Here is an 11681-nt window from a genome sequence, read left to right on the forward strand (position 1 = left end):
AGAGGATTCCAATCGTGGTGGTACGCGATCGTGGGTCGTCGTGACGGCGGCGAAGCGACGGTGGAAGGGAGCGACGGTTGAGGAGTTAGCCCATCGTCGTGCGTGCATGAAACCTCAAACTGTTTGAGGGGAATTGTAGTACTCATCGAGGTGATTCCAACGGTGTAAAGCACGCCCGGTAACTCGCTTGGAAATGGCTGGATTTTTAGAGAGAATTCGCCGGCAAAAAGGGGGGTGAAAACGGCGTGATTCAGAGGACTTTGGAGGGTGCGTCCGGCGTCCGTTCACTGCACGACCAGCATGGTTGTGACGGTCTTCAAAAGGCGCATCCAATGGTGGTGCACGTGTGAAGCTACGCGCCCGTCGAAATTTTCGGCGGCCAGCCGGCGACGCCGCGTGGAGGAGGAGGTGGGCTATCTGTTGGTGGTGGTGGTGAGGCTGAAAGAGTGGTGGTTTGGTGGTGGTGGGTAGTGTGTTAAATCTCATACACTTATAGTGAGAAGTTGAGAGAATTTGGCCAAGTGCACAATGGTTTTGGTTTAGGGTTTAGGGTTTAGGGGTTTATTTTTTATGGGATAAATAAGAGATGAAAATGAAATTGAGACCAACACTTTCCCCATTCGTGTTCATAATATCGGGCTAAAGATGTATTAATTAACAAATATATATAGGAAAAAGGGAAGCACAAACTAGTATTTACTGATACAACACTGCCATGACAGCAGATGAACTAAATTAGAGCTGAACTCATGGCCATTCTTTGGGCTCAAGTGCGGCAATTTCTTTAACGACTTGAGCTTTATCTGCCTCAAACTGTTCATCCTCTTTGTTTGTCTTAAAATCAGCAAAGAGGCGTATAAGCTTGATTCTATTCGTCACAAGGATACCAACAATGTCCGAGGGCTTATGCTGATTAGCAGTAAATAACTTAAAAACATGAAATGCTTCGATCTGAATACTCTTGCTCGACTCTCTAAGAAGATTCATGAGGATCCTCAAGTTGTTCCTCGAGCAAACATATCGAGTCATTATAGGTGAATTTGAACGATCCAACAAGATATCTCCCAACAGCTTGACAGCTTACCTTCTGGTGATGTAGTTAGTAGATTCAAGCAACTTCGAGTTATACTCTGCAAAGAACAAATCATAATTTTTGGAAAGAAATTCAGCTACAGTTGACTTGTGCCTATTAAATAGTTCCTTGAAAGTGGCAGGAGCATCTGAAGCAATGTCAAAATTCGGGAGTTGTATATAATCAAAAAATTTCTTCATATGCTCTGATTCAAAAACGTACCTCGCGACACTTTGGTGGCATATGCATTCCCTTAACATTGCACTATAGTGTAATGCAAGATCAGTATTCTCGTAACCTGCTACCAAGATATCCATGAGATCTATGTTTGATAGGGATATAATGAATATACCTAAAATATCTATAATGAGAAGCCTTTTAGTTCTTTTGATCAGGATCCGCGTCTTTCCGTCGACAGGGTCAGGTTCAACCTGACCCGGACCTGAATAACCCTTCTGAAGACATAGGCAACGCCAGCCGTCCGATCATGGGCGTGAGCTAGCCGGATGAAGCCACGTGGCATGTTCAACAGTACCCGGCTATGCCATATAAATACCCCGAGATGCCAAATTACGAGGTAATTAATACTAATTCCATTCGATCCGCATCTTTAATCGCACACATTTGCCTCGATCAACCTAACCTGAGCGTTGGGGGGTCGTTATCGAGGAGGTACCCGACGAGCTCACTTTGCTTGTCTATTCTCAGGGACCCAACACTCGATCTTGGTGGATTTGGCCAGCTGTCGTGAGGTCGCTCATGCAGATCGCCGTTTTCGACCAGGATCAGTTGGCGCTGTCTGTGGGAAACGCCTGAGAATCGCCAGTGACATGCAAGGTTCCTCGAGGAGAAACGCTGGAGAGGAGGAAACACCTAGGGAGGGGGAAGGATCGATGGTACATTTGACCAAGGACGAATTACAGCGAATGATCGAAGAAGCGAGCAAAAATGCCATAGTAGAGTACGAGAGGAGGACGACAATCCCGGTAGAAAAGGAGACCACGAGGAGACAGCTGTTCGAGAATAGGCCCAGAGAGAATCCAGAGAACGGAGCGAACAGGAATACCGAAGCAAAAGACAGATTTCTGAAGCACGTTCAAGCAGTCAGGCTCGCACCAAAGCAAGAGAGCCAGTTCTATCCCGAGTAGAGGTAGAAAGCCTAGGAAAGCAAATACAACTCCTGGGCAAGCAAATTGACGAGTTAAAAAAGCGAGGGGAGATCGTTGCTCATAACCAAAATTCCCCGTTCAGTAACGATATATTGGTACAGGTGGTGGAACCGGGATTCAGAGTGCCTGACTTGCGAAGGTATGACGGAACGAAAGATCCTCATGAGCATGTCGTTGCGTTCGAAATGGTGATGAACTTATATGGACAGCTGGGTCCCATAATGGCAAAACTGTTCGCCACTACCCTTACGGGGAAAGCGCAAGAATGGTTCACCAGTGGACAGTGGAGCAATGAATGACCCGATGGTCATCAATCTGGACATTGCAAATTTCACTGTCCACAAAGTACTAGTCGACAGTGGAAGCTCGGCGGATATAATATTCAAAAGTGTCGTTGATAAGATGGGGTTGGAAAATGCTCGACTGGAGCCGGTGAAAACTCCACTCATCGGATTCGGTGGAAGTGAAGTGGCGTCACTGGGCGTGATTGGACTGCCGGTATCCATGGATGAAGAACCTAAATGCAAAACTTTGATGGTGAAGTTCTTGGTGGTCGATACTCCATTTGCTTACAACGTAATTCTCGGCAGACCGGGCCTAAACTTATTTCGAGCAGTCATCTCCACGTATCATATGAAGATAAAGTTCCCTACGGAGAATGGAATAGGAGAAGTGGCTTGCAACCAGAAAGAGGCTAGGAAGTGTTATAAGTTGTGGCTGAAGAGGGAGTCAGGTCAGAAGAAAAGGAAAGTCGGAGAGGATGCTGAACCTCGACCATACGAAACTGAGCATATGAAACCTATGACAAATACAAGACTGTGCAGCTCGTACAAGACGAGCAAGGAAAAACGACCAAGGTAGGAGCGAACATGGGAGATAAGGAGATGGCCATGATCGAATTTTTGAGAAGACATGTGGATATGTTTGCTTGGAGCCCATTTGATTTTACAGGTATCAACCCTGAAGTAATCGTGCATAGGCTGAACGTCGACCCTGTTGTGCGACCGGTACAATAGAAGAAGAGGTCGTTTGGGAGCGATAAGAATGAGATCATAAAGCAGGAAGTGGACAAGTTGCTCAAAGCCAGGTACGTATATGAAATTCAATATACTGATTGGCTTTCTAATGTGGTGCTGGTCCCCAAAGCCTCGGGGAAATGGCGGATGTGTGTGGACTTTATCGATCTGAACAAGGCTTGCCCCAAAGATCCCTACCCCTTGCCACAGATCAATGTCATGGTGGACTCAACAGCTGGGTTTGAAACGTTCTCAATGATGGATGTCTACCACGGATACCATCAGATTTACATGGCCAAAGAAGACAGAGATAAGACCTCATTCATTACGGACAAAGGGATTTATTGTTATAGCATGATGCCTTTTGGTCTAAAGAATGCAGGTGTGACCTACCAGCTGCTGGTGAACAAGTTGTTCGGCGATCTGATATGAAAAACCATGGAAGTCTACGTTGATGATATGCTGATCAACAGCAAGAGGTAGCAAGATCATCTCGAGCACCTCGAACAAGCGTTTAGCATAATGAGATCGTACGGGAGGAAGCTGAATCCGGATAAATGTACCTTTGGAGTAGGGGGAGGAAAATTCTTGGGGTACATGGTCAGCAAACGAGGGATTGTAGCTAACCCAGAGAAAATTCAGGCCATCATGAGCTTGTGATTGCCAACCACGGTCAAGAAAGTACAGAAGTTAACAGGTAAGATCGCCTCCCTTTCTTTAAAGTTCTGAGGAAGACCAAGAACTTCGAATGGAGCGAAGAGAGTGAGAGGGCACTATAAGAATTGAAAGAGTATCTGACAAAACCCCTCTTGCTGGCTAACCCGAAAGAAGAAGAAATGCTATTTTTGTACTTAGCTGTGTCAGAAAACGCAGTCAGCTCCGTGTTAGTGCGGGACGAAAGAGGAAGCCAAAATCCGGTATACTACGTTAGCAAGATGCTTCAGGATGCAAAGTCAAGGTATTTGGAGATGGAGAAACTAGCACTCACCTTGGTTGTCACAGCTCAAAAATTGCGACCCTTTTCAATCGCATAAAGTGGTGGTACTGACGAATCATCCTTTAAAACACGTGATGTCGCAACCTGAAGCTTCTGGGAGGATGATCAAGTGGGCCGTCAAATTGGGACAGTATGATATTGATTATCAACCCAGGGTCACACAGAAGGCTCAAGTTCTAGCGAACTTTATGACAGAGTTATCCAGTGATCTCGGACTACCCCAGGCTGTTGAGGGACATAGTTGCAAATGGATGCTGCATGTGGACGGATCATCGAATGCTAGTAATAGAGGAGCGGGCATATTGATCCAAGGGCCGAAGGAAGTGGAGATCGAAGTAGCGGCCCTTCTATCTTTCCCGGTCACCAATAATGAAGCCGAGTATGAAGCACTTATTTTGCGGTTGGAGCTTGCCTACGAAGCCGGATCCAGAGATTTAGAAGTTTTTACGGACTCCCAATTGATTGCATTACAAATCGAAGGGACCTATGAGACGAGAGAAAAGACGATAACATCATATCGAGAAATTGTCAAGAGATAGATGGGTAAGTTTAATAAGTGTTCTATCTTGCAGGTGCCCAGGACAGAAAACGATAAAACAGACGCGTTCTCTAAATTCGGAGCAACAATGTCAGGGATCAAAGATCGCAAAATAACTGCCTTAGTACGAGAACGATCAACCATCTTGGATAAAGGGGAGGTGCAAATGGTCTCGGAGGTCGAATCGTGGAAAGATGAAATCATTAAGTACCTGGAGGACGACATCTTGTCTTCTGATCCAGTTGCATCGAAGAGAGTGAAATTTCGAACTGCACGATTCACCTTAATATCTGGTCAGTTATATAAGCGAATAGTTGAGGGCCCTCTTTTGAAATGCTTGGATAAGAAAAGAGCTGATTACGTGATGCGTGAAATCCATTAGGGAAGCTGCGAGAACCATTCAGGTGTGAGATCGCTAGCACAAAAAGTCATATGACAAGGATATTTCTGACCTACAATGGTAGAAGACAAGAAGGACCTGGTGAAGAAATGTGAGAGCTGTCAGAGATATGCGTTCTTGATACACCAACAGGTGACCCCCATCAAGCCGATCAAAATAGCATGCCCTTTCGACCAGTGGGGAATAGACATAATGGGACCATTCCTTATTGCGCAGGCGTAAAAGAGATTCACCATTGTTGCAGTGGAGTATTTATCCAAATGGGTTGAAGCAGAAGCTGTGGCCAAAATTTCAGGAAAAGAAGTCATCAATTTCATATGGAAGAACATCATATGCAGGTTTGGCGTCCCTAAAATCTTAATTTCTGATAATGGAACGCAATTTCAAGGCAGAAAGACCACCGAATGGTGTGAGGAGCTTAAGATCGCACAACATTTCACGGCGGTTGTGAACCCATAGGTGAATGGGCAAACGGAAGTATCTTGCAACATTTAAAGATGCGTCTTGAGAGCAAGGCGTCTTGGGTCAAAGAGTTGCCGAGAGTTCTGTGGGCTTATCGCACTACACCTCGCACAGCAACAGGTGAGACCCCGTTTTATTTAGTTTATGATACTGAAGCCATATTCCCTGCAGAAATTGGTGAAGAGTCCTAACGGGTCGCAATGTACGACCCCGAGTCAAACCAGAAAGAGCGAAGTTTTGACCTTACTGTGGTCGAAGAGAAAAGGGATGTCACGTACACCAGGATTTTGCAAGGGGTTGATGATGAAAAACCATGATCGAAAGATCCGACCGACGCAGCTGCAAGTAGGCGACCTAGTGCTCAAAAAGGTAGAAGCGCCGAAACACGTGGGTAAGCTCAATCCCTCTTGGGAAGGCCGGTACAGAGTGATAGAGATTAGAAAGGATAGGAAGGCCAATAGTTCTTGTCTTGGTGCCTGAAAAAGGCCGATCATGTACGATTGTTATGCTTGTGAAACTCTAAAAGTCCTGTTATTCAATGCACTGGCTCAAAAATTGTGTACGTTTTCTTTTTATGTTCCTTAGTTACAGCTTATTGGACTTCTGGAATGAGAACTCTAAATGCCATCTGAAAAAGAGGCATCCAACAAGTGCGATCTAAAAAAGACGCACTCTACATGCCAACTGAAAAAAGAGGCGTTCAACAAAGTGCGATCTGAAAAAGACGCACTTTGCATGCCAATTGAAAAAGTGGCGTTCAACAAAGTGCGATCTGAAAAAGACGCACTCTGCATGCCAACTGGAAAAGAGGCGTTCAACAAAGTGCGATCTGAAAAAGATGCACTCTGCATGCTAACTGAAAAAGAGGCGCTCAATAAAGTGCGATCTGAAAAAGACGCACTCTGCATGCCAACTGAAAAAGAGGCGTTCAACAAAGTGCGATCTAAAAAAGACAACTTCTACATGCTAACTGAAAAAGAAGCGTTCAACAAAGTGCGATCTGAAAAAGACGCACTCTGCATGCTAATTGGAAAAGAGGCATTCAACAAAGTGTGATCTGAAAAAGACGCACTCTACATGCTAACTAAATGCAGGAGATATTTAAATATGTGAGTCTGAAAGTCGAGCCCAAAAGTGTTACAAAAATGAGATTACATCCAAAATTGTGTCTGTTCGGGGGTAGTACTAAAAAGGTTAGAAATACTTGATGTTGAACCCATCTTACAAAAATGACCCGAGAACTAGAAGCACCTAGCTATGGATTGGGTTCAATCTCGTCAAGCAAAACGGAGAACTCATCATCTGTAGGAGCGGGTTCTTCAGGGTACTGTTGCAGCTTCCCATCTAAGGTTATGTCCATTCGACTCCGATCAAAAGAATCTGCAAAGCCGCCTAGGGTTTCGAGTTGGGCCTCGCAAGTCCTGTAGCCCTTGTTGAAGAAGTCGGCAGATTTGATTTCAATAGCGGTTTTGAACGAGCCGGACTTCAAGAAATGATGAGCTACAGAAACTCGAGAGTTAGCGAGAGCCTGATGATGTTCTTCGAGAGTAATGCGACCAGCCTGGCCTTCTTCAATTCCTTGAGTGTGACCAGACTGTAAGCCATCTTTGCCACCTTCGATCAGCCCGGCTTCCCTGCCAGCATCGAACCCCTCCTTCTTTCGTTCGGAGAATGCAACCTCCTTGGCCTCAGTAGTTGCTGAGAGCTGGCTTCTCAGCTTTTGAACTTCTTCGATCAAGGTCTGCATCTCCTCCACGTGGGTTCGATCCATCCTGTCCTTCTCCGCTAGTTGGGCCAAGAGTTCCCCAATTCTGTCATCGGCAGCTATTTGGTTCCTACGGTAGCTTGCGCATTTCATAGATAAGCTCCGGAAAAAAGTAGCCATCTAACAAGACGAACAGAAGGCAGATGTTAAAAGCGGGCTACAAGAATGATAAAATTAGATGTTCTAAAGAGGTTACCTGCATCAGGGTGTGAGCCCCGTGTTCTTCTATCCTGGTGGGAGTGTTCACCAACAGGGAAGCCTGACCGCGAGGAAGGATGCAGGCATCGAACAGGTCCTAGGAGTCTTGCCTAGGTCCGGTGAAAAGGACTGAGCTACTAGCAGAAATATTCCAACATGGGACAAGTTGATCACTCTTCATCTCGGAGGTCGGATGTTGAGCTCCCTTCAGTTCTTCTTAGGTTTGCTCCCAGCAGGCCGAGAACCTTTCCAGTCACAGATAACTCTTACGATCCTCTTGATGATCGGACTTCTCGATAGCTTCTCTTGCCATCCTACTTTATGACTTGGTCCATCAGTTCACCTCGGGCAGAGAAGATTTGGATGACAGAGGGCTCAGTAGGGCCCTTGCCCTTATGTTCGACAGAGCTCTTGCCTTTGTGCTTGTGATGCCTCTTCCTCATTTTCGAACTCGCTCCTTCTCCGCCCTGATCGCCCAAACCTTTGCCCTGATCGACATTTTGACCTTCGCTCAGTTCGTTATCAAAGTGCAGATCTAGTTCTTCAGAATTATATCCATGAAGAGGAGTCCCCTCACTGCCAATCTGGATGGGGGCATTAGGTCTCGGGCTATGCTCGGCCTCTGGACGACCGGTGGGGACTTGAGCGCAAAGAGGCGACAGTGACATGGTTGCGGTCGCAGATGTGTCAACAGTGGGAGCGACCAATGGCTTTCCTGTTTGATTCTGGATGGCCTTCAACCGCAGGGCTAACCGGGAATTCATTACTAACTCATCTGCAAAACAAGAAAGACTTAGTTAAAATCCAAACAAAGCACATCGATAGATTGATGTCGGAATAAAAAATCACCCAGGGTCTCTTTGATGTGGAGGGGTGCTGGAGATAGACGTGCGAGCCGCAATACCTTCTCAGTTAAGAGCTTTTTCGGGTCGTACTTATAAGCCGTAAGGCTATTTATTTGGTCGCCTTCTAGCCCCCCTCCATTGGTTTTCGGTGAGGGTTTATATTTGTTCCATTCTAGGCGAAAGGGCCACACAACCCCAGGAGGAGGACGAACAAAAATGTATTTATCGCGCCAGGGGCCGACGTTCGATTTTAATGGTTCTAAATATCTACACTCCAATTTAGCAGAAAGATAGAAAAAGCCCCTGTCCCCTGATCGCTTGGAGGTGGTAAAAGAGTATAGGGACCAAAAATTGTCAAAAATGGGTTCTAAACGCAAAAATTTTATTACTATTATGAAAAGAATGATATGACTTATTGAATTAAGTGATAGCTGCATAGGTAAAAGTCCGAGCTTATGGAAAATAGCGGCTAAGGCAGAAGGCAAGGGGAATCTCAGACCGGCATCAAAGTGCTTTATAGAAAATGCACAGAAGCCTGACGGAGGTAGATGCATGCGGTCAAAAGATTTGGGAATCAGGATTTCGTAATCGTGGAGGATGAGGTAACGATCCCTAATCTTATGAATAGGAGTTTTGACTACGCTAACTACAGCTTCCCAGGGATTTCTAATCATCCTATCTTGGAATTTCTCAATAGTAGAAGAACCGGCCTGCTCGTCTAGGGCTTTCGAGACTTTTTGGGTTTTCTTGAGGATTACGAACTTTTTATTCCTCTTAGGAGATGCAACAAAGGAAGGTGCAGGGGCCTCAGTCGAGGTCGGCGAGGTCGCAAACCCGGAGTCTAAGTTAAGATTAGAACTAAAACTCGAAGACATCGTATCTTAAAAGTAGGATGGCTCGAGAAGCTGCAGGTTGTAGTCGAAATCGTATTCTGGGTATTGATCGTTGAAGCTTGAGAGTGGGATGAGTCATGTTGTTTGAATGAAGGTCTATTTATAGGCGAAGTGCTCAGGGAAACGCGCCTCTGACAGAAGCGACCGGATGATGCCACGTGGATGCGTCTCCAGCTTGATCAAATGGTCGCGACCGCTCTACTTCTTCTTAGAGCAATGTCTTGCACTTTGAATAAGTGAGGGAGTAATGATAGGGATATAATAAAAATACCTCAAATACCCTTAATGAGGGGCCTTTTAGTCCTTTTGATCAGGGTCCACGTCTTTTCGTTGACAAGGTCGGGTTCGACCTGACCCGGACCCGAATAACCCGTCTGAAGACCCAGGCAACACCAGCCGTCCGATCATGGGCGTGAGCTAGCCGGATAAAACCACGTGGCATGTTCAACAGTACCCGGCTATGCCCTATAAATACCCCGAGACGCCAAATTACGAGGTAATTAATGCTAATTCCATTCGATCCGCATCTTTAATCGCCCACATTTGCCTCGATCAACCTAACTTGAGCGTCGGGGGGTCGTTGTCGGGGAGGTACCCGACGAGCCCACTTTGCTTGTCTATTCTGAGGGACCCAACACTCGATCTTGGTGGATTTGGCCAGCTATCGTGAGCTCGCTCATTCAGATCGCCGTTTTTTACCAGGATCAGTTGGCGCCGTCTGTGGGAAACGCTTGAGAATCGCCAGTGACATGGAAGGTTTTTCGAGGAGAAATGCTAGAGAGGAGGAAACACCTAGGAAGGGGGGTGGATGGTACATTTGACCAAGGACTAATTGCAGCGAATGATCGAAGAAGCGAGCAAAAATGTCATAGTAGAGTACGAGAGGAGGACGGCAACCCCGGTAGAAAAGGAGACCACGAGGAGACAGTTGTTCAAGAATAGGGAGCCCTAGAGAGAATCCAAAGAATGGAGCGAACAGGAATACCGAAGCAAAAGACAGATTTCTGAAGCAGGTTCAAGCAGTCAGGCTCGCACCAAAGCAAGAGAGCAAGTTATATCCCGAGTAGAGGTGGAAAGCGTAGGAAAGCACATAGAACTCCTGGGCAAGCAAATTGACGAGTTAAAAAAGCGAGGGGAGATCGTTGCTCATAACAAAAATTCCCCGTTCAGTAATGATATATTGGTACTGGTGGTGGAACCGTATTCAGAGTGCCTGACTTGTGAAGGTATGATGGAACGAAAGATCCTCATGAGTATGTCGCCGCGTTCGAAATGGTGATGAACTTATATGGACAGCCGGGTCCTATAATGGTGATGAACGACTGCGACGAGGCCCGCTGCGCCGCCGCTTGATAAACACCCTCCTATTTTGGATACTTGTTTAAATCCCCCAAGTTCCTGGTTTAGGGTTTAGGGTTTAGGGTTTAGGGTTTAGGGTTTAGGGGTTAGGGTTTAGGGTTTAGGGTTTTCTTTCTTTTTTTAAGGAAATAGGGGAATTGTCGGGATCCCCATCCTTTCTAGATATCACTAAAAATAAAGTTTTGTACAAAAAATATAAACCCACAAAATATCAAGAATATCCCCAAAAACTTAGTGTTTGGGCTATGCAAAAAAGAAGCCCAAAAATCTTGGCAGCTGCAAAATGAAATATTATTGCCCAAAATGCTTATTTGAAGTGGAAGCCCGTTTTTGAAATCCAACAGAAGCAGCCCGCGAGTGGCCAGGCCTGAAGGGAATCGTGGTCGGCCCAGTCGCATAGTCCAGTAAAAGCAGTGCAGCTCAAGTCCAGCAAGCAAAAATGAGGTGGTGCAGTCCATAGAGTTGGACGGTTGCGGCCCAGCGATAATTGAAAGCCCAAGACGAACAGCCTGGAACTTTGGTGCACCCAATGGACTAGTTCTCCAGCTTGAGCGGCCCAACAGAATTGATTCCAAAAAATTGAAAATGTTCAGCCCAATTCAACAAAACAAAAAAAGCCGAATCAATGAATGAAAAAGAGACCCAATCCATAAATGATGGGTGTTCATACCAATTAAGCAAAAAAGCAAAGTAAAATAAGCCCAATTTTTGAGAATTGAAGAAAAGAATTGGAGGAAGTGAAATTGAAATTGAAATTCAAGAACAACCAATTCAAAATCCAAACATATAAGCGTCTCCTTTTTCATTCATCTCATTTTTAACTCCTCTTTCTTTCTCTGCTTTTTCCGTTTTTTTCTGCTTTTTCTTTTCTCTTTTTTTCCTTTTTTTTTTCGTATTTTCTGCTTCTTTTTTCTTGCTCATAAATTCTCTTTTTTCCTCTCATTTTCCTTTCCTGCTTTTCCTGTTT

At 45.4% G+C, this 11681-nt stretch overlaps 2 protein-coding genes and 1 pseudogene across 2 annotated transcripts; 2 read left to right on the forward strand and 1 right to left on the reverse strand.

Annotated features, from left to right (window-relative positions):
- Nucleotides 1-589: 589 nt before the first annotated feature.
- Nucleotides 590-1395, reverse strand: LOC105165927 (putative MO25-like protein At5g47540 pseudogene; annotated as a pseudogene).
- A 1149-nt stretch (nucleotides 1396-2544) lies between these two features.
- On the forward strand, nucleotides 2545-3102 carry LOC105165928 (uncharacterized). Its single transcript, XM_011085081.1, has one exon. It carries the CDS (start codon nucleotides 2545-2547, stop codon nucleotides 3100-3102), a length of 558 nt encoding a protein of 185 aa, XP_011083383.1.
- Nucleotides 3103-4328: 1226 nt separating this feature from the next.
- LOC148787451 (uncharacterized) lies at nucleotides 4329-5174 on the forward strand. Its single transcript, XM_088882365.1, has 2 exons — nucleotides 4329-4694; nucleotides 4827-5174. Exons 1-2 carry the CDS (start codon nucleotides 4329-4331, stop codon nucleotides 5172-5174), a joined length of 714 nt encoding a protein of 237 aa, XP_088738491.1.
- Nucleotides 5175-11681: the final 6507 nt, after the last annotated feature.

Source organism: Sesamum indicum, linkage group LG7 (assembly GCF_026168435.1).
Source record: "Sesamum indicum cultivar Baizhima isolate 11 linkage group LG7, ASM2616843v1, whole genome shotgun sequence".
Classification (NCBI taxonomy): Eukaryota; Viridiplantae; Streptophyta; class Magnoliopsida; order Lamiales; family Pedaliaceae; genus Sesamum; species Sesamum indicum.